The sequence below is a fragment of the Aethalodelphis obliquidens genome, unplaced genomic scaffold (genome assembly GCF_003676395.1).
Source record: "Aethalodelphis obliquidens isolate GAN/ISIS:26980383/991018 unplaced genomic scaffold, ASM367639v1 scaffold62, whole genome shotgun sequence".
Classification (NCBI taxonomy): Eukaryota; Metazoa; Chordata; class Mammalia; order Artiodactyla; family Delphinidae; genus Aethalodelphis; species Aethalodelphis obliquidens.
In genome coordinates this window covers 3,410,506-3,433,784 of record NW_020838006.1, presented here as the reverse complement: position 1 = coordinate 3,433,784, position 23,279 = coordinate 3,410,506, and the positions used below count along the sequence as shown (strand labels likewise).

Genomic DNA, 23,279 nt, shown 5'->3' with positions numbered 1-23,279 from the left:
AAAAGTGAACATTCACAGAATGGCAGAGCATAGTCTTGGATAAGAGTTTTGAAATATTGTACTTAGTATGGAAGTGCCCACTTCCAGATTTTTGTGATATGTATGATAAGTGTCTTTATTGCTAAAACTACTTCTATTGGGTAATCTGTTACTTGAAGCCAAATGCACTCTTATCTGAGATAGAGAACAGTGTGTTACTCAGACTACAAAGCAGGGACACCTGAGAAGTTCCAGATGGAAGGGGCAGCATGTGCAAAGTCTTTAAGAAAGGAGGGTCCTTTTTTAAATTTTAGGAACTGAAAGAGGTTCATAGTTGCTGAAGTACAGAGAGTAATGCTAAGACCAGTATGAGATGAGACTAAAAGATTAAGCAGTGGATGGATCATGCAGGGTCTTAGAAACCATTTTAATGATTCGATGTTCAGAACAATGGAAGAATTTTAAAAGCAAGGAATAATCAGAAAAGATTTTCATTTAAGACAATGAATTGAAAGGGGGAAAAAATGGGTACAGGATGAGAAAAGACTTGCAGTATCCAAACAAGATAATGGTAGGGTATGGAAAAAGTGTGATAAAATTCAAGATATATTTTAGCTATCAACTAGACCAGGCTGAATTCCCAGTTATACATGGGACATGAGGAGGAAGCAGGTATCATGGTTGACTCCCTGAGTAGTGATACAGCAACTGAGTGAATGGTCCTGTGTAGGGAGATGGAGATTGCTGAAGGAAGAGAAGATTCCACAGGGAAATATCTTGATTTCTCACGGGCTATGTTAAATTTGAGACTCCTGTGCAGTATGCAAGTGAAGGTGTCATGTAGGCAGTTGACATATGGATCCAAAGCTAGGAAAAGGGTTCTGGGCTGGAAAAATATATTAGGGGATTGTTGAATGCAGATGATGCTTGAGGTCATAAAGTGGAATGGCTTGCCTTGGGAGGAACTTTGTAGTGAGAAGAGGTTGGAGATCTTAGGCCTGAAAAACTTCAGAGTCTGAGTTTAGAAGAGGAGGAACCAGCAGTGAGAAAGCTGAGTTGGAATGGCCAGGGAGACAGTAGAAGGACCAGGACAGGGTGATGCTAATGAAATAGATAGAAACATATTAGGAGGAGTGTGACTCTGTCTTAGTGTCAAAGCTTGAGTATCACTTCCTTAAGAAGGAGTTTCCTGACTCACCCAAGTAACTGTCATCTCTCCATGATTCCTTCTCAGAGCCCATTCCCTTCCTCTAAAGTGCTCATCACAATTTTTAATTATGATTTCTCATGTATTAATGTTCCCTCCCTTAGAATGTAAGCTGTATATAGATAGGGACCATGTCATTATATTCACCACTGTATCCCGCGTGCCTAGCAAGTACTCACTGAACGAGGAAAAAATAGAAATCCACTGAAAAAATGAATGATTCAGTAAATTTAAAATCCTCAGAAATATCTGATTTCACATCAGCAGTAACTAGGAGTTTCCACTTTCTCCCCTACCCCAAATTATTCCTTCTGAGAGCTCTGAGGTAACAATGATTAAAATGCTAGTTGATGAGCTTTATTGCCTTAGTCCTAACACAAGGCTTGAGTGTGCCTCCAGCAGGCAATTGATGAATAGTGATTTTAATCTGGACTTACTTCTCCAGTTAATGGAAGGGGGTAACTCTAGTTAAAAGAAAGCAAATTACTTAGTGAACATACTTCTGTTAAGGGAAAAACCAGTTCCCTAATTGTACCTTCAAAGCCCCAGCCTTCACAATGCTGACTGACTAGCTGGTGGTGTTTGTTCACATTTTCAATTTCCTGTATCCATAAAGAAGACTGCTTCCAAAACAAAGAGCTGTTGCTCTCCAAGTCATACTGTCACTGACACTCTGCATGATAGGGATAAAAAGAAAATCAGGGATTTAAAAAAATCTGTAATTATAAATAGGTTGACTTCAGATGTAAATGCTGGGGCTACATGGTTGCTTTGGATCAAAGACAATTTTGATGCTTTGATCTAAAATAAAAGGCAATACGTCTAAGAATCAGATGCATAGATGGAGAAAAATCTCAGTATTGGCTTTTTGACTTTTAGTGTTTATTGGAAGAACTATTTAGTTAAAAAAAAATCTAACAGATATATGAGAACATGAAAAATGCTAATCAGATGACTTCTTGAGAATAAATAATTCCTCTCTATTTCTACTTATCATCATCATCCCAATATTAACTCACAAGGATTTCCTGTTTAACCTAGCAGCTATAGATAATTAAAGGGACATTTTTTTCTTAGAAAAACTATGTAGATACTAAAGATTTTTTTTTATTATGTCCATTTTTATATGTTTATTTCAGAAGTAATTCACCTACATCATAGACCAGAATCAGAAAATTCAGATAAGGAGAAGGATGAAGAAAAAAGTTGCCCTTTACAAATATCTGAAGATGCATATTTTCTTAGGCATATTTATATATTTAAATTTACACATATGTATTTATCTAACATAAAAACATATTTTGATTTTAGCATGCTTTTTCTGTTTCACAAAATTGTGAACATTGCTCCACGTCAATATGCATTGTATACATTTTCCATAGCCGCATGGTGTTCTATCATTTTGATATTTGATAATTAACTAGACTACCTCCTTACCACTGACCAACTAGATTGTTTTGATTTGGGGCTAATAGGGGCTTCCCTGGTGGCGCAGTGGTTGAGAGTCCGCCTGCCAATGCAGGGGACACGGGGTCGTGCCCCGGTCTGGGAAGATCCCACATGCCGCGGAGCGGCTGGGCCCGTGAGCCGTGGCCGCTGAGCCTGTGCGTCCGGAGCCTGTGCTCCACAACGGGAGAGGCCACAGCAGTGAGAAGCCAGCGTACCGCAAAAAACAAAAACAAAGTACACAAATAATTTGGGGCTAATATAGATGTGGCTGCCACCTTTGAGGCTAAATCTTTGGGCGTATCCTTTATTTTTCCCTTAGAATAAATTCTTAGAAGTCGAAGAGCCATGATCACCTTTCATGATGCTTTTTTTATACTTGTTTCCTAATTTCCCTTCTAAAAAATTGCTTGCCTTCTCACTAGCAGAGTGTGTGTGTGTGTGTGTGTGTGTGTGTGTGTGTGTGTTAGCTTTTGACATAGCAAGGGTTTTTAGCTTTGTTGATTTGACAGGCAAGGCATTTATACACCCATACTTACAGACATGTAACCATTTTCCTTCTCATTTTATCCAGTGATGTACTGTATCTCCTCCTACTCAGGGATCTTCTTTAGCTGGAGGTATTGACATGCAATTCTGGGCTACCTAGGTTTCAAATGTGAGGCTTTGGAGATAGACTTGGAATTCTTTCCCTTTCATCTTCAGTCTAGAGGAGGCTCAGGATGGTCCCAGTTTTTCTTCTTTTTTTTTTGCGGTACGCGGGCCCCTCACTGTTGTGGCCTCTCCCGTTGCAGAGCACAGGCTCCAAACGCACAGGCTCAGCGGCCATGGCTCACGGGCCCAGCCGCTCTGCGGCATGTGGGATCTTCCCGGACTGGGGCACGAACCCGTGTCCCCTGCATCATCAGGCGGACTCTCAACCACTGCGCCACCAGGGAAGCCCCCAGTTTTTCTTTTGAAGAAGTAGCAGGGAGAAGAGGAGCAGGGAGTTCATTCAGTATACACTCATTGAAGGTATACTGTGGGCCTGGCACTGCTATGCATGGAGAAAAAATAGAAAAGGAGACTCATACCATCTCCCAGTGTGGTTCCCCAAGAGAAGGCGGGAATTTTTCACTGGGATACCACACCTGAGAAATGTGTTCTCTCTCAGACCCACTTAAATTTCTATCCTGAATGATCATTGACATTGTGAAGGAAAACTATTATATGCCATTAAAAAAATGTGCAAGAAAATAAAAAAGGGAGAGAACATGGCTTATCAGAGAAACTAGGACAAACTATGTCTGCTTTGGTGAGGATTTCTTTTTCAGCTCTCATTTTTCTTCATGGAGTTCCTATGGAAGTGCTGTTAGATGGTTTGAAAATACTGAACAATCTGATCATCAAAAACTTATTTTCTCTCATTCCAGAGAACACTCACACTTCCCCTACACACGTACATTATACATTTCTTTGTAATGACAGCCTCCTAGCTAATGGAACAGAAAAGGGGGAAGGTCAGTGTTTAAAACTGATTAGAAAAAAAGAAGCATTTGACTTGAAGGAGAGACATCAGTCTCCTGGGCTTGAGGCTGCCAAAATTATTCTCCAGATCTTGGAGACTCTTGCCTGAGCTCAGAAAATTCTTCAGCTTTTCAGCAAGGTTGAGAATTTCATGACACTGGCAGAGCTCAACAAATTCGTGGTTGGTAAATAGCCCATTTTCTTTATAATTGCTGTTTTTTTAAAATTATAATGAAAAAAGTTAATTTTTTCATGAGGCTTTTGGAAATTTGTGCATATATAAAATGCATCACATTTTAAAAACTTCACATGGTATAGTGTCTGCTTTCCTTCCCCATGAGGTAAAGAGTGATAATAATTAATGTTAGAATTGCTTGTGTTCAAAACCCATCATATCTTTCTCCACTGAACAAACCAATAAATTGGGTTTTAGTATTTACTGGGTTCATATTGCAATTGTCATTAATTTTAACAAGGGGATTTGTACTTTGTTTTAGAACCATGCATCATATAGCCTAGTAACTTTGTTTTAGAACCATGCATCATATAGCCTAGTATATTAATTCCTTGGTGAACTGCAGCTCTGAGGGATGTGTTATTGCATGATCATGATTGTACTATGTGATTCCAGTCAATAGTTGCCATCATGTCATAAATGGGCACAAGTCCCAGCAGAGAACCTATCCCTTGGTTCTTGGAATCATCTATATGGTAGACTGTGAGTTACTGGAGAGCAGAACGGGTCTATTCATTGCTGTACTCCCACTAACTTAGTACAAAGCCTGACACTCGATTCATGCTCAATAAAAAGGTTTCCTGGAGTGAACTTACTTTGTATCTTTTTCCAATACTATCAAATGGTAATATTTTAAATTTGTTACCTGCAGTAGATCCTTTATCATCACAACCTGATCTCTTTCAAGTCTCAGAGCGTCCCTTCTTGCTAGTTCATAGAGGTTTTTTTTTTTTGAGGGGGTGTAGAAATTGCTTGTCTTATCCATATGGTTTGAGATGTCCATTATCTCCTTACATCCCATTTCATGTTGGTGATTAGAAAAAGTCTACCCTAAACTGTGCCAACGTTTGGCCTTTTATCTACATGCCTCAGAGACCAATAATAAATCAGTGACTCATGCTTTCCTTTTTGCAGAAACCATATTGTCTTTCCCCTAGAAAGTTATTTTTGTTTCAGTGTCTAATGATGCTGTGCTTTATTGGATACTGGACAAGCGGAAGAGAAGCTTGCTTTTCCAGGGCTCCCGGGTCCTCTCTTGACCCCTTCTAATGAACAGAATGACATTCACAATCTGCCAGGGTAACGGTGGTGGCTGTTTGTAATGCTAGATCAAGCATCTTGGCCAACAGTTTTCCAATTTCATCCCTGAGTTCCCTCAAACCTTTGGGTGGCTTCCACCTGGTCCTACTGATTGAGCTACATTTATTTCATCAGTTTGACTTGAATGAGTTGGGGTGCTGCCCGTGGTTGCATTTAATATCATCTGCCTGGTCTATTTCTGGAGAACCCGAAGAATATGGGAATTTCTCTGATATCCTTCCAGGTGAAGAATTCGTTCTTCATAACAGCCATCCTATGTCTATGGGACTGCAACATTTGCTTCTCTGCCATTCATCACAGAAAACTTCAGATTTGCTAAGAAATGACCAAGAGGGAAGAAATAGGAAATTCTACCTTTGTGTCCTTTTGTCATCTCTGATTCCACAAAAACTAGCAGTTGAAAAATATCCCAGAGAGACGATCCTACTTACAGATGGAATTTTCTCTATCTTACCTTATAACAAAACTGATTAGGGTCCCATAATATAGGAAGATTACATAAGTTAAAGTCTAAAAAAAAAACAAGAAACATGAGGATTAGGGCATAAAAGAAAACCTGGAAAGAAGCTAATGGAAAAATGCATGCCATAAGTAGCAAGCTACACCTGCCTCAGTGGGTAGGCTAAAATTCGATTTTAGCATTTTTTAAAATATTCTAAGCATCTGCCTTTTGCCTTTATTTTATTTTTTACTATTAACTCACTACAGCAAGGCTTTCTCTTCTATTTCTACTCTCTGGTGTGATGCTTGAGGCCCTTTTGACTTCTTGGCATAAATCGTTCCATTTGTTTTCCTTTGCACATTTCTAGCTGTCATATTTGTTGTTTTCCAAGGAAGATATCTAAAAACATATCTGACACTCCTAATTAGGCTTTCTAGCTTTGCTGTTTCAAGGCCAAATAATTTCAGGGAGTCCATTTTTTTGTGGGTTTTTCTTCCATGGCAATTCAAAATGCAGATACAAGTGCATGTGAATAAGAGAAGTATTTTAATTTTATAGATGACTCAGAGGTGGTAAATATAGATTCATCTTATATAGATTTTTAGCTGTTGTACTTAGACACTAATTTGTACAGAAATTGTTACTGTCATATAATAAAGGAATTAATTGTGGACTGAGTAGAAAAACAGAAACTGTAAAATAATTGCCATATTTTATATATTGAAGTTACATACAACTCGTGCATGCAAGCACACGTGCATTTACTCAGCAAACATACTTGCCTTTAGGTCACTATGATGCTGATGGAAAATCATAATTTAGGAAGTTTTGTTAATTGCAAAAGGAATTAGAATCTTCTCTGGTAGTTCATTCTAAGGGCTATTTGGGAGTTTAGATGATATTGATATTTTTTCAATTAATTATTATGAAATATAAGGAAAATATAAAATATGCATGAAATGCATTTATTTAATTTATTTTTATAAAAAGAATAATCAGGTGATTCCCACACATTAAAACAAAGAACAGAAACCCAGAAATCCCCTATGTGCTCCTTCCTGTTACTGACTTTTTAACTTTTCTCTTTAGTTTTGCTTTGTAGTTATGCATTCTCAAATAATTAGTTTACTTTTGCCTTTTTGAAATTTATGTAAATGGAATCACGCAGTATGTATTTTTTGGGTTGGCTTTGTTGCTACTCAAACTTACCTTACGTCTGTAAGATTCATTCACGAGTTGCACAATCACAGGGTTATTCATTTTCTGCTTTATACTATTCCATATGAGCAAATCACCATTTGATTATCCATTTTGCTGTTGATGAACATTTGAGTTATTCTGATTCAGGGCTTTTACAAAATTTTGCTACGAACATTTTTGTGTACATGTCTTCATTGCTTGCTATGTCCCAGAGGTGCCATCTGGTATAATTTTCCTTTTTCTTGAAGATCATATTTAGGAATTTCTTAATGAATCAAAAGGTGGCATACTCTATTTGACTTTGCTTCTTTGAAAATGTCTTTATTTCATTTTTTCTGGGAATAGAATTATGTCAGGAATTTTCCTTTAGAACTTTAATGACTTTTGTTGTTGTCTTTTGGCATTGTGTATTAGAAAGTTAACTACTTAACTGTCATTCCTTTGGTGGCAAAATAACTTCTTTCTTTGGCTTCCTTTAAGATTTTCTAGCTTTCTTTAATTTTCTGCCATTTATCTATAATGTTATTAATATACATTTTGTTTGGTTTTTCTTGCTTAGACTCCATTGTGCTTCTTGAATCTGAAGATTGACATGTTTCATAAGTTTTAAAAATTCTCCATTTAATTATCGACCTTGTCTCCTTTCTTTTCTGGCACTCCAATTAAATGCATATTAAACCTTCTTACTGTTTCTTCTCTTACTCTAGTTTGTAAGTTTCATAATTTTGTCTTTCCTTGTCTCCTTGCGGATAATTTTTAGGGCCTATTTGGAATTCACTGATTCTCTCTTCAGCTATGTCTAATCCGCTATTAACACTAGCCCTTGGGTTCTTACCTTATTATTGTCTTTCTGGTTTCGTAGCATCAAATTGAATCTTTTTTACATATAGAAGGTCTCTATGTTCTTGTCGACATTTTTAAGATCAGCTTTTATCTCCATGAACATTCTGAACATAGATTCACAGTCTGCCTCTGCTAACTCTAGTTTCTGGATTCCCACAAGTGCTATGCCTATTGTTTCTTAAGTCTGTGAGTCCTGGCTCTCATTGTCTAGAGAGGTACCTTACAATCTTTGAGGGTTTACTGAATATTTTATTTAAAAATTTACCTTCAGGAATAATTTGAAACTAGAAATGAAGCTCTCTTTCTTTACAGAGGATTTTATTTTCATTTTCTGGGCATCTAGGGGGGGATTAACAGTCCAGGACCAACGCTTAAAGATTCTCTGGATCTTCAGAGTATAATCTTGACCTCTCTTTCCAGTGGAGACCTTTGGGTCCTAAACAAGAGAAAAGATTGCTTCAGTGCTCTCGTTACATTGACCACCTTTGAACTCTGTTTCCTGAAGCCCATGAAATGCCTGCTAGGAGAAAAAGTGATGGTGATACTCCAGGTCCCCGCACGTGGAGGCCACACTCCCCCTTCCCTCACATCTCCCCACTCTAGCTCTTGTCGCAGCTGCCCTTCTGAGTCTGAACATGCCCCTGGGTGGAAGCATCTCTGGCTCACCTCTGAGCTCCACTCCTCTCCTGTACCTTCCAGAAGTTTACTTCTGCCTTGTGTAGGTCTGCTACGCTTTTTATTAGATGCAGTTTTTATGTTTTTTTCCAGCCTTTCTTGTTATTTTCCGTAGGAACATTTCGAGTTCATCTAGTCTTTTGTTAGCAGAATTGAGATATGTCAGGCTTTGGCATTTTAATAATCAGCTGCTGTTCAGTGCTGCCAGTGGGGATGAGCATTCGTTAATTTACTCACCCTTTCATTCCACTTGCAAATGTGTGCAGCCTCTTATGTGTTACTTGAGTAAGACATGCTCCCTATCATAAGTGAACTCAGGGGATAGTAAGAAACAAATTTTAAGCAAATGATTAAAATATAATACCCGTATTTATGTAATAGGGTAAAAAGCAGGTGTTTTGGAAATGTAGATCAAGTGAAAGAACAACGCTGCTGAAGAAGCTGGTCTAGAAAACTTAATCGAAACAGAGGTGACCTTTAACATATCAGTTATTGGTATTTTCTTTCCATTTTTAAAGCAATATAGGATCAAAATAGCATAGTGTCAGGCATAATGAGGAATATAAAAATTACTTGCACCCACCAGTCAAAGTTAAATCATTTAAAATTTTCTTGATAGATGAATATTAATGTGTTACTGTATCTGTGTTGATACAGACTCGTGTATTTTGCTTCTATAACTAGCATCTCCTTTCTTTACCCATTCCTACCCCCCTCATTATCTAAAACACAGAGGCACTTGGGCTTATAAAATCTTCATTTAAAATTATTCATTTGTTTAACTATGACCACTGCTATCTTACCAGATTTCATATTAGCTCTGAGGGATTTCAAATTATTCTTGCATTTTATAAACATATAATAATATTAGTATATAACTGTAATTTTGTTTGCTGTCTAATATTCTAATATATTTTGTTTGCTTCATATCAGTTGCAATTATAATGCACTGATAAAATTTCCAAAAATATGTTCAGTAATAATAGTAAATAGAAGGCATTTTTATCTTCTTTGTGATTTTATTAAAGTTGCCTTAAGATATACATTCTGTATAAATCCTCCTGAGAAATGATCTAGGAATGAGTATTGAATTTTACCGTATCCCTTTTAAATATCTGATAAGGTAGTTCTATCATTTTACTCCTGAACTAAGTTAGATGTGTGTTCATTGATTTTCTACATTACTGATTAACCTCATTTAGTTGCAGTAAATTGCTTTAATGTATTAATGGATTTGTATACTTAGATTTTGGCCTCTATATACATACAATTAATCTACTCTGTGTGTGTGTATGCATACGAGTATGTGTGCATGTTATCTTGGTTGGATTATTTTGACTGTCAGCTTTCAACTGTCTTATTTGTTTTAGAATAATTATGAGAGCATAGAGATCATCAGCTTTTAGAAATGGTGAGAAAAGTCAATCATAAAACTCTTGTTCAGAGCTTCCCTGGTGGCGCAGTTGTTGAGAGTCCACCTGCCGATGCAGGGGACACGGGTTTGTGCCCCGGTCCGGGAAGATCCCACATGCCGCGGAGCGGCTGGGCCCGTGAGCCATGGCCGCTGAGCCTGCGCGTCCGGAGCCTGTGCTCCGCAACGGGAGAGGCCGCAACAGTGAGAGGCCTGCATACCACAAAAAAAAAAAAAACAAAAACTCTTGTTCAGAAATTTGGAGGGAGATAATTATTTTCCCATTTTTATTCAGCTGTTAAGAATTTCATGCTCTGCTTGATCAGTTTCAAGAACATTTTCTCAAATATTTAATACATTTTATTGAGATTTTCAAGTATATTAGTAGAATCTATATCATTTCATCATTTTCATCTAATTTTTACCTTATATCCTTGCCTGAAGTCTTAATTTTTAAAATATTTTTTCTTAGTTTGCTTACCTTATCTTCTCTCCATAAGAATCACTTCTTGCATTTATTTTTTCAAGTCACATCTTTATTGTTTATTTAATTGTTATTCATTTACTCCTGCTTCTTTATGTTTTTGTTCTGTAAAAATGTTATTTTACATTTGAGGGCAGTTTTGGCTCAGCTCCTTAAATTTTGTTTTGGAGTATTCTCATTTAAATTATTTCCCAATTAATCTATAATCACAGTGTTGATTTACTCTTCGAGCCAATGGTGATTTATAAAAGTAATTTTAACTTTCCAAGTGCTTAAGATGTGTTATGAAATTCTGGTTTGTTTTATTGTAGTCAGATAATCAAAATGAAAGCAGAGATCAAGAGTGATGAATTTTTACCTTTTAAACTCAAAAGTTGAAAGGACATCTTATCATCCACAATCCACTTTTAGTTTGCATTTTCTTTCCCAAGCAGATAAACAGTCCTCAAGTTTGAGGGGGAGGGGCGGGGAGAAGAGTGTTTGAAGAAGAACCAAGTATTAAACATGAATAAGCAAACCCAGGGGGTTCAAGAAAAAACAGAACTTCCCTGTAAATAGAATATGTGGGTTCTTTCCTTTCTTGGCCCAAGTTCTAGGTGAGGCTCAGAGATTTGGGAAGGCTCCCTTCTCCCCCACCTCTCATGTCAATCTGGAAAGCAGAAATTAAATAGAGATGGGAAGCGGGTATATCCAAGGCATGAGAGTGCCTGAGAATACCCCCAGTTCTCCTGTAGACTTCACAGTGGCTGGTGGGAAGAGCAACCAAAAGTGACTGAAAATGAATGGGGGGCACAAGGGAGACTGGAAATAGGGTCAAGAAGCAAGGAGCATGACTCGTGATCTGACAACCACAGCCCAAGGCAGGTTTTTAGACATAAGCAGGAAAGAGCATCTGGAAAGAGCTAGAGATGGTCAGGTGGTCAGCACAAGGACAGCGGTGACCACACTGCAGAAACAGATGTCCCCTCCTTATCTTCAGTCGGCAGATTTAGCAACTGAAAACATAAGATGCACAGAGAAATTTGAATTTCAGATAAATGACATGTCATATTTTAGTATAAGTATATCCTAAATATTGCATGGCATAATACTTTTACTAAAAATTTTGGGTTTTAGGAATTTATATGAAATTTGTGTATAATTCAAGTTTAATAGGTGGTTTTGTATTTTATCTGATAACCCTCCTTAGCGGCATTTGTGAATGTCCCAACGACGTTAAACAAAAAGTAAGAGGAGGAAAACTCTCAGAGGAAAAATCTCGATTGCCCATGTTTTATGTCTGCATGGTCTGAGAAATCACTCAGTTTGAGCTTTGAGTTTTTCTGGAAGTGACCCGATTAAATAGTTTGCATTGGAAATAAACATAGCTCAAAATCAGAAATGATTTCAGTGAAAGAAAAGTGAAGTATCATTTTTGCATATCCAAAGTGATATCATTTTGAAATTCATAACAATTTTATTTATTTTTAAGTTCATGTGACAGGTAGAAGTTGGCACTTCACAGTATGATGTTTACATCTTTACCCAAAAGACGAACACAAGCTAAATTAGGATCTCGCAGTGTTCATTCCAAATTCCTTGTCTTCTCCACCTCTGGTCCAGTAAGCTGGGACCACGGGGATGTGGCAGGGGAACGGTGTGATGTGACCACCTCTGTGGGAGAGAAGGGAAGTAAGGAGTCCCTGGGAACCAGGCAGAGAGCCTAAATTGTGTACTATAAATGTTTTCCATCTCTTGCTGTGACATCTTACTAATGGATTGCTGAGTTTTAAACCTGGTCCAGAAACTGAAATGGAACAAGGTAGATGGATTGCATCTTGCCTGTTTCTAGCTCACAGCAGTTGTCAGAAAGAAGTTTACGGCTTCTGTTTCATAAGGCTACTCTCTCCCCAGTACATTTCATTATGCCCTTGTCACGGAGTAGCACATGTCACTATTATATGTCCTTTGGATCTTATCTTGGCATATTATTCCTCTGTTTTATTACCAGTTTTAGACAGCACCATAGTGCGGATTAAACCCTTGACACCCAGTCACAGAAATACCAATGCATTCATTTAGAGTATTGTCAGCGTCTTTGTGCCATTTCAATATCCAACTTGCCAGAGATGTAGTGAAATTCAATGAAATACATCGCTTTTTTCAGAACTACTGAGAATCAGGAATTTATATATAATAAGAAAAAGATTGTTTTCTACCAGTGAGGTAGGAACAGCAAGTGTTAGAAGGTTAGTCACTTTAACAGATTTTATTTTCCCATTATGAGAGTTATAGGATGCCTTCCACTTAAAGGGTTCAGTTGAAATCCAAGAGGAAAACCTCCAGGGGAGTGAAGTTCTTTATATGTCTCTTTAATTTAAAAAGATTGTGCTGTGGGATTGACTCACTCTTGATGGGTGGGGAGGTGAACTTCATGGAGCCAGCAATCTTCAGTGTACTGTAGAGTCTGATTTTGGCTGTAGAGTTTAACAATGAAGTGATGGGGACCCGCGGGGGTTAACGTTCCCCACATGGGGATGTCCCCCAAAGCCACCATTGCTTTAGGCATCCTTGAGACAGGGCATCACTTACATTCAGGGCATTTATCATAATTGTTTAGGACCAAAAATGTCATTCATCGGTTCCAGGCTACATGAAATCATAGAGAAGATATGCTGTCCCTCATCACTGTACCAATTTCATAGATTTGGGGAGGCCGGGAGAAGAAAGATAGCTGTGGTTCATTTGCAGTTCCTGTGCCTCTGGGCACTGGACCTGTCAGCGCACAGGGCCTTCCTAGAGGTTCTGAGCAGAGGTCTGCTCGAGGGCTTGAGGATATGGGGTAAGCGTCGGAGTGAAGCCTTCACCCCAGTTACTGCCTGATTTCTGACCTGTTCTAAACAGTCCGAAATGGAGAATGTGTGATCTGGTCATTTAAGAAATGGCCCTGTGGGTAGCATTTCCCTGTGCAAAATCAATCTCTTACCTGTGCTCCAGGCCTCAGAGGCCAGACCTCTCAAGGATGCTAAAACTCCCAGAAATGTAGGCCAGCAGCCTTGCTGCTGAAGGTGCCCCTGTGAACAGCATTGCAATAAGCTGGAGACATAGATTGATTTTGTTAAATATTGTGCTCCTGCTGTAGAATCGCTCTCATAGCCCCCGTCCAAAGCAGCACACTTGCTCGGTGTCCATTTTGTCCAATTTGAAAGACCTCATTTCCATCTATGTCTGTCCACCTATTTTGCAGAGAGGCAACTAAGCCATCTAGACTGAAGAAATATGTCTTGAGTTAATAAATGTTTTCTTCCAGACATTCACCTAAACATTGTGCCATGAATATCCATCCCCGGGAGGTGGGATGCAACGCAATGTCATTATCCTCAAATTACAGATGAATGATGAGTGAGGCGATGGGGCAGCATGATGTAGTTGACAGTTCACAGTCAAGACTCAGCGCTCAGAAGCAGCAAGTGACACCTGGACGCTTTTGCTGTGCCTGTGGGACCGGGTGTGCTGAGACCTTGGCAAATATCTGTCCCCTTTCATTCTCCTTCTGGCGTAACTTTTGTGCACAGATGTCACTCCACATTTCATCGTGTTTCCGCATCACCTTTTCTGTCGGAATGGACCCCGTGTCCTCCCCTCCTCCCCCTCGTCCCCACCTCCTTCATCCTCCTACCTTCCCTGCTGTCTTGCCTCCCCTTCCTCCTTTTCTCTTCTAATCCCACCATATCGTAGTTCTGTAAGCTGCCTTAACTCCCTTTTGCAACAAGAAGGGTGACAATAGATATGTATCAGGTAGAATTGTAGAAACTCAGAGATGGGAGTAAGGCAAGATCTCAGTTGAGTGAGTGAGGTTTACTCGTATCCATGTTGATATGATTAAGCTTCCAAAAACAAGTGAATCTTTGTCCCCCATCACAAACACCTAGCAAATCGAAAAGTGTAATAGATTAAGGTTGTGGGGATTTTTTTTCACATCACATCCACACCAAATCCTTGGACATATGTTTCATAGCTCGGAGCATTTTCCCCCCGATGAAGACTCCAGCATTATTCATATCGAACCTGTACGCTCTTTATTTAGTTGCATGGACTAAAGTCATTCTTCACTTGTATTCACACGCAAATAAAACTTGGATGATTGGCAGTCACAGCACAAAAAGGAGGCAGATAATCAGGCTGGTTTATATGCTCTGGTGGAAACTCAACACTCAAGGGTTTTCTAGATTCAATGTGAATGTAATGCCGAGCAAAACTTCTAGATCAGGATTTTCAACATAAGGTGAAGACCCATCAGAGCAGTGCTTTGCAGTCATGGCTGCACAATGGGGTCACCTGGGAAGCTTTTTAAATAAATAGCATTGCCCTTACCCCACATCAAAGATTATGATTTTTTGATCTGGAGTAAGGACCCTGCATTGCTATTTTTCAAAAAACTCTTCGGATAATTCTAATATTAACTTGGGTTAAGAACCACCATACTAATTGGTCTTGAGTTATATAGTCAACTATGAGTCACATCAGGGTTTTATTTTCCCTTTTAATGAACAGTGAGAATAAAATGGAATAGAGAATATCAGTATGCATTTCATGTAGAAGTGATGGATACTCTATCAAGAAACTTTTGTTTCATGTATTTTAGAGTGGATGCTGTCACTATTGAAAAATAATTTCTTACTGTGGGTTGTAGTCAGAGACTGAAAAACACTGTTTTAGATAATCTTTAACAGAGAAGGTATGTTGATAGTTGCCTGGGGAAGATCAGAAAATCTCCATCTGTCCTAGGAGAGAAGCCTGATAGAACTATTTTTAAATGCGTGTAGGGCACGCAGAAGTATTGCCAAGTGTTCTCTGTGCTATCAAATGTTTCTTGCCTATTTATAGAAGCCCTTACACATTCTTTGAGACACTGAGCCTGACTTTACCCTCTCCTGTAGGTACCATCACTGCTTAAAAGTATTAAGTTGCATTTCTTAAAACTGTCTTTTAGTTCAGCCTCCTCATTTCCGAATCCACTCATTCTAACCCATAGTTTGGGCGAATTTAAGGAAGATTTACATTTCAGAAGAAAATATGGGAGTGGTGTGTGCTAATGCCTCTAAGTTAATGAAAGATGACCTTCCTTCTTGCTCCTTCTTGCTCTGTACTGTAACTGCCTGTGTTTCCGTTCCCATTTCCACATTAAATTTCTTAAGAATAGTGGCGTTCTCATTTACCACTACAGCCCCAGTGCCTAGCACAGATTTTGGCGTATAATCAGGCTCTCAAAATGTTTCCTCAATAAATAAACAAAGACAACATCAGAAGCTATAATCTTTTCCTCTCACTGCTGTGGCCTCTCCCGTTGCGGAGCACAGGCTCCAGACACGCAGGCTCAGCGGCCATGGCTCACGGGCCCAGCCGCTCCGTGGCATGTGGGATCTTCCCGGACCGGGGCACGAACCCGTGTTCCCTGCATCGGTAGGCGGACTCTCAACCACTGCGCCACCAGGGAAGCCCTATAATCATTTTTAAAATGCACTTTTGTATTCTAGATTGCAACCAAGCCTTCCTGCTATTCACAGTCTAAATTTAGTTTTGCACATTCGATCAACAAGTGTGAGCCTAGATGTGTTGTACCTCCATGGGGTTATATATCTAAGCTCCTGGCATCATAGTGCTTGTTATAAAAGTCCTCAATACCTAATTTTGGAATGACTTAATTAGTACAAAGATGATTAATATACCCACTTCCTAAGGCATCTAGGCAATTTCTTGCATGTAAATAATGGTGATATGGGACAGATTATGTGAAAAGCCATACGGGAAGAGTTTTTAGGAGATTTTGTTAAGCTGAAAAACATGATTGCGAGAAGTGAGGACTAGGAGTGGTCACTGGCTCCTTGGAAAGAGCCTGCAGATCTGGTCTGGCCTGTGGAAATCAAAGATGGCTTAGCTCATTTTGACAATGAAAATATGTAACCTCATAATCCAGGATGTATTTTTGGTGATAAATTAAGTATCACCAGTCACAAGTATTTAGAAAAAATCTCAAAATGCTTTACAGAGAAGATATTACACTAGTAAGACTAGAAGTCGTATTTACAGGAACAAAGTAAGAATCTGAAACAGGGGCTTCCCTGGTGGCGCAGTGGTTGAGAGTCCGCCTGCTGATGCAGGGGACACGGGTTCGTGCCCCAGTCCGGGAGGATCCCACGTGCCACGGAGCGGCTGGGCCCGTGAGCCATGGCCGCTGAGCCTGTGTGTCTGGAGCCTGTGCTCCGCAACGGGAGAGGCCACAATAGTGAGAGGCCCGCGTACCGTCAAAAAAAAAAAAAAAAAAAGAATCTGAAACAGGATGTGGGTTGCTTTGACCTCTGTTGTGGTATATTCTCTGCTGCCATGTTCAAGAACTCTTCATGAGCTTTTACAGGTCCCTCTCCTCCACAAATATTTAAGCTCCAGTGCAGAGAGAGTAGAATATAATGGGTGAAGAGTTCACGCCCTGAATCCTAGCAGCCTCGGTTTGAAACCCAGCTCTGCCACTCAGTAGCTACATGATCTTACGTCATTAACTGAACCTCCCTGGGTTGCAGTTTCCACACATTGTGCAATGGCACTGAAAAATAATAGAACTACCTCACTGGGTTGTTATGAATTCATCCACGCACAGTGCCTGACACACAGTAAGGACTCCATAAATGTTAGCTCTGGTCATGATTGTTACATGCTTGGTGAAAAGGAATGTTGTGGCTTCTGCACTCATGTAGTGTGCTCGTCATTTGTCATTTCTCTTTACTGTATAATTCATTCTCCAGTTTTCCTCAGCTTTGCTCTGCAAGGGACCTGACTGCTGGGAACCACATTTCCTGGGCTCCCTTGCCCACTGGCTTCAGAAGAGATTGAGGCTGGGAGGCCAGTGGTCTCTCGGCTTGGGTAGCGTCACCAGCCAAGGCTGCCTCTTTTACGTTTCTCATCACTCTCTAAACAGAGCCTCCCCCTGGGCTCACAGGTCCTACTGGAAGACACTGTTCCAAGGCTTCCTCCCAGCCTTCTGCTTTAGGAGTGAGGCCAATACAGAAGAAAACGGAACAAGAGGAAAAAGACAGATTGTAGATTTAATCCTGGATCCAACTATGCCTGAAGGTTATATATGACTGGATTGTTAAATATATGCGCCTATAAAAATTCTCCTTTTTGCTTAAGTTACTTTGATTGCATTTCTTTCACTTGTCACTGTGTGTATCCTAACCCAATGTCTCCTAATTCCTGAGAACTGTTTGAGACGCTATCACAATATGGAGCAATTGGCATTCTCATTGAATACTTGTTTCTAGAATTCGGATAACTAGTATTTACTGTCCTGCTAGGATTAAGAATATAAAGATGAGCATGGTCCTTCTCTTTGATAGCACAGCAGTGACTAATTAAATGTTTTCAAAAATGTTAACTTTTACCATACTTATTCTAAAATGTTTTCTCTGGAGATCTGAACATCTTCTCTTAGTTGATGTCTATCTTAAAACTAAAGACAGCTCATCCATTTTAATACAAAGATAGAAACTAAAATGCAAAGCAGGGACTTTGGGAGGAAAGTTTTCATTTATTTTGATAAAGTAAATATCGAAATACTTTTAGTTGTTCTTTATGAAACCTTCCCAAGACAGGAGAATTTTTCAGTGCAGCGAGATCAACAGTGTCATGACTACAGGGTAATCACTCATTCTGTGATATGTTTTCTGGGCTCTTTGCTTCTCCATTTGTCTGTGATGATGCCATTTGTCTTCCTCTAATGGATGGGCTTCCTCTCCCTTTCAGTCACTAACAGAAGGCACTGAAACTTGCCCAAGACATGTCCAAAGTTCATCTGCTTTGGGAATTTTTGAATCTTTCATGGTTGATGAAAGTAAATTTATAATCACGATGCAAGTATAAGTGTGTGGGGTGTGTGTGTGTGTGCGCGCGCACACGCGCACGTGTGGTTTGTCCTTAAACTACAGTGGTCTTTTAATGTTATATGGTCAGGCTGTAGTTCCTATGGAAACAGTAACCAAATTTCCTGACCTTTGAGGGTAGGGAGATGCAGTGGTTACAGCTGTGATCAGACTTGAGAGATTGATGATAGATTTATAGTAAAGATTAAAGAATAAGGGCTTTTTCTACCTTACTGATCAGGTCGGGGCAATTTCCTCTTCCTCTGTGTCTACCAATATTACCCATCAGAGCCAGGCTGAAGGCTTACTAGTATTCCTTTATTAGTTTAAAATCAGTTTACTTTTGGATACCGGATGAGCCAGATTTTGGAGTTCTTGACTATAGTTGGTGTATCATTTTTTACATATTATAGAATCATACTTTTTGGTATTGGAGCATATAATACCCAGATTCGTGTCCACGCAAGACAGTATTGTTATTAAGACAACGAATGTGTGCTTTTGTTTGGAATGTGATACCTTGAGATTTTCTCCTTATTCTTTAAGTACATGATGATCACTCAAATGAGGCATGTAATACATTCTTTCTTCAGGAGGAATCATTTTCTAGACTTCCGTGACTCGTGGGGAGTTTCTCCATAGCTTCCTGTACGACACTGATGGTTCTGCATTGTTAAAGTTTGGAAGATGCACCAAATGAGAAGTTCTTGTATCTTTGTTTATTCTGTTCATACTAAACGTCAGGGGGATGTGAGAGAAGTACAGAATATGGGGGGTGGTGTCCTCACCCTAACTGCTTAGTGAGGGTCTTTGTGCCCAATGGTGTTAAGTTCTGTGGATGTGGACATGGACAGGAAATGATTCCTGCCCTCAAGAAGCTGCTTGGCCTCACGAGGAGAAAATATGTGGGGCTGCTCACTTAGTAGGGGCAGCACAGGAGCAAAGGCAACAAATGCAGTCAAATGTGAAAAGAAGAAGGTAGTCCAACGTGATGGGCAGATAAAGAAGCTGGAGGGGAAGCAGAACTTGAGATGGGACCCAAAGGAAAGGCAGACCTAGAGAAAGAGAGGCGACTGTGTTCAGTGTTAGTAAACTTCACAACTTATAAATATGCTGCATTTATTCTTTCAAGTGTGTCAAATACATTAAAACAGAGACAAAGAGAAGCAAATTGTGTGAACAGAGATACAAATGGGGCATGATCTAGTAATTAAGGGGCGTTGAGCAGTTTGGTTATGCTAGGGAAGCAGAAGGTTCTAATGGGTATTCTCTAGGAGTGAAGATGCTCAGGGGATTGTGGGGCTGTGAAGGATGGGCTAGGATACCTGGGATTTCTTAGATCCCACATGACATTGAAGGAAATAGGGCTTAAACTCTAATAATTTGAGGTCAAAGTAAAGACTCTAGAATGACAATAAACAGGGCAAATTGTCACCCAGGGTAAATCATAGAGAGAAGTAACCAGTCAGTAAATGCAAATTGAATTTGGTTGCAGATAAAACCTGTGTGAGACCAACCCCCCCCCCCCCACAATTCTATGGAATTGTAGGTGCTGTTTAGTGGTGGTTAAAACGTGTTGACTCTTGTTTGACTCTTCCATAAGCTCTTTCCTCAGGTTTTTTTTTTTTTAATCTCTGGGTTACTGTCAATTCTGGCCTTTTCAATATGGATATGAATTGAAAAAAGGATTTGGATTTAAAAGCCTAGTTTTTTGCCTGTGAAATTGTATAAAGTATGTACAATACGTTGGGTATTTTTTTTCTAATACAGAGCCTTGAGTGAGTTATAGACAATTTTTTTTTTCATCTTGAGAAATTGGCCCATCTTGATGTCATATGTTATACAGATTATGATATGATCATTTCAAAGCTTCTTAATACTCATCAATACAACTGTGAAGATGGACTTAGCATTCTCAACTCTGAGGGGTTTTTGGTTTTTTTGAAAACACAACGGATCATCTGTGTCTCAAAGTTAATACACACCTAATTTTCCTGACGTAGGGCAGTCACAGAGCGAGACCAAATACTTTGTGCACAAAGTGGTAGAATATTATACAGGTTTTGTTGGTGGGCATGTGTTTTTGAAATCAACTGCATTCTAAAATGGACAGTCTTACAGTTTGTCTTTCTTCCTTTTTTTTTTTTTTCCCGAAAGGACCTTCTTAAGAAATGCTACTCTGCCAAGGCATCTTACCTCTTCCAACAGGATAAATTCTATGATGTCAGCTATGATACAGGAGACAAGTCTATCCAATGTAGCAGAAGACCGGACGCATTCAAGTTCTGGATGACCTGGAAGGCCCTGGGCACATTAGGCCTTGAGGAAAAAGTTAACCGCGCTCTTGCTTTATCTAGGTACTTGCTCTGTGTGTATGTGTGTGTGTCCATGGGTGTCTAATAGAAAGATGTTCTTCCATATATGTATTCCTTCTTTCATCTAATAACCATCTTCTCAGTACCTAGTATGTGTTAGGAATTGCCAACAAAGCAGTTCTACCGTCTGCCCTCCAGTATCCCAACCTAGTGAGAGATACATCCAAGTGACAAAGCAGATAAAATACAGGTGCACCTAGTTTTTGGTAAAGGGAGGTACATGGTGCTCCAGAAGCACTTGGGAGGGTTCCCTAGTATGTTCTTGAGGGACGTTGTCAGAGGTTTCCTGGAGGAAGTGGCATTCAACTAAGACCCAATGAAGAAAGGGGAGAAGATTGATTCAGGAGGAGGGAGCACCAGACCCAAATCTCTGGGTGTGGGAGAGATCCTGGTGACTTCAAGGACCTGAAAAGATGGTCTGTGAGAATGTGGGGCTGGTGGAAAGACATACAGGTAAGGGTGATGTGGAAGCACCGTCATTGCTGCCTTCTTGTAACGTAAGGACAAAGCTTTTGAAACTACTTTCAATGACACTAGGAAAGCTCTTGAGATACAGGTCCTGGGTGCTTGCCACCAGAGCAGGACTCTGCTGGTAAGCTTGGACCAGTGTGTGTGGATGGCAGCCCATGGCCAAATGTAGTTTTGAATGTGATTTGTTGGGCCTGAGCTCCATTGGGTTAACCTGGATTGTGTTTTAAAATATCAACCATTTAAACATTCCAAATATTTTTTAATAGGGAGACCGTCAAAAATCTAGATTTGTGGTTTTTCTCAAAAGATCAGAGTGTTCTCAGTCCCACCTGATGACAAGGCACTGAACATGGTGATGCCTGACTCTGGAGACCCACAGCGCCCCCCACACCCCCTGGTTTTTGTTGAGCCTGTTTTACTGTGGCACAGAATGCTAATAGCCGGGACTCAAAAGTTAGCTCCACCATTTACAAGCTTTGTGACTTGGACAAGTTGCAAAAACTTTCTTTACCTCCATTGCATCCCAGTAAGATGGAAGTAACAACAGCTTCGAACTCAAACAACTGTTAGTAGAATTAAATGAATTGATATTTGTAAAACACCCGGGATGGTGCCTGGCATATGCCACATGCTATATGAGTTTTATTAGTTATTATTTTCTTACTTGCTTGGCCACTAGAAGCATCAGAGTTTGTGATCTCTGGTTTGGATAATCTCTCCTTCTTTACTCCCTGTTCATATTTCAATTGCAGAAACCTGCAGTGTCTCCTTAAGAGACTTAAACAATTTCCTCTCTCTATAGGGAAGAGGTATGGGTGCCCTATGCGCCTCTCTGTGTGACAGTGATGCTCTGAGCATCACTGAGGACTGTCTAAAAACCCAGTATCTTAAAGCAGCAATCGTTTATTCTAAGAGGTCTGCAAGTTGGCTGGAGTGGCTTCATCTCATCCTGCGGTGGCTGTGGGGGTAGGAGGAGGGTCTGGGTCTCCTGCCTGCATGTCTTGCATCTTCCTTGGACCAACAGGCCTGCCAGAGCCTGGTTTTGTAATGGTGGTAACAGAAGCCCAAGAAGGCAAGCATACTTTAAGCTCCTGATTGCATCATGTCTATTAGCATTCCAGTGACCAAAGGAGATCAGATGGCCTAACTCAATGTCAGATGGCCAAACTCAATGTCAAGAGGCAGAAAGAACTGCAAGGTTACATGGCGAAGGGCTTAGATATAAGGACAGGGAAAAAGACGGCTTTGGCACTTTCAGAGGACTATTAGAAGTCAGCAGTTCTGCTGATTTTGGTTTAAAAAGTAGTTTGAAAAATCTGTAAATACTGTGTCTGTTGGTAAGCAACATAAACCTTCATTCAAGACATTATAAACAAAGAAAGGTAATTTATTTGCTCATGTTACTGATAAGCCAGCGTAGTGATGACTATGGAATGGCTTATTCTAGGGGCTTAAACAAGATCACCAGGCCTTAATCTCTGTTCATCAATCAGGTCTGCTCTCCTCCCTGTTCAGTTTATTCCTCTGTAGGAAGGTAGCTGCCAGGAGGGTCAGATCTATAGCCTCCCAGGTTCAACTTCAAGGTCAAAAGGAAAGAGTGCTCCTTTCTCAACAATCCCAAGGAAAGTTTTAATTCCTTCTGAATGAGGCAAATGTCCATATCTGAATCAATCACTGTTGCCAGGGAAATGTGATATTGAGTCACATGCTCTCCCTTGGCACTGGGAAGACTGTCGACTCCTCCTACGTATATAGAATATACTGACACTGAGTGAGGAGTGTACCTCTGTTAGAAGCAGGGATAAAGTGCCTTCGTCAGAAGTGGGGAGATAGCTACACAGTGGTGAAAACATGAAACTGTCTACCACAAATATCCATAGTTGCCCATTAAACTAAAAGTTCAGGAAGCTCTGTTCCCTTGTTTGTATTTTTCTCATACTATTTAAGTATGCTAGACTCTGCATTATTTTATCAAAGCTGCTAAGTAATTCGATGACAGGTGTCTTGAA

The 23,279-nt window shown here is 39.8% G+C and overlaps 1 protein-coding gene across 1 annotated transcript in view; it reads left to right on the top strand.

Moving 5' to 3' along the window:
• GADL1 (GAD like acidic amino acid decarboxylase 1) overlaps positions 1-23,279 on the top strand; it is a 146,871-nt gene that overhangs the window by 31,307 nt on the left and 92,285 nt on the right. Inside the window, exon 11 of the mRNA XM_027088309.1 lies at positions 20,582-20,781. Within this exon, the coding sequence (XP_026944110.1) occupies positions 20,582-20,781 (200 nt within the window). The remainder of the gene's footprint in view (positions 1-20,581; positions 20,782-23,279) is intronic.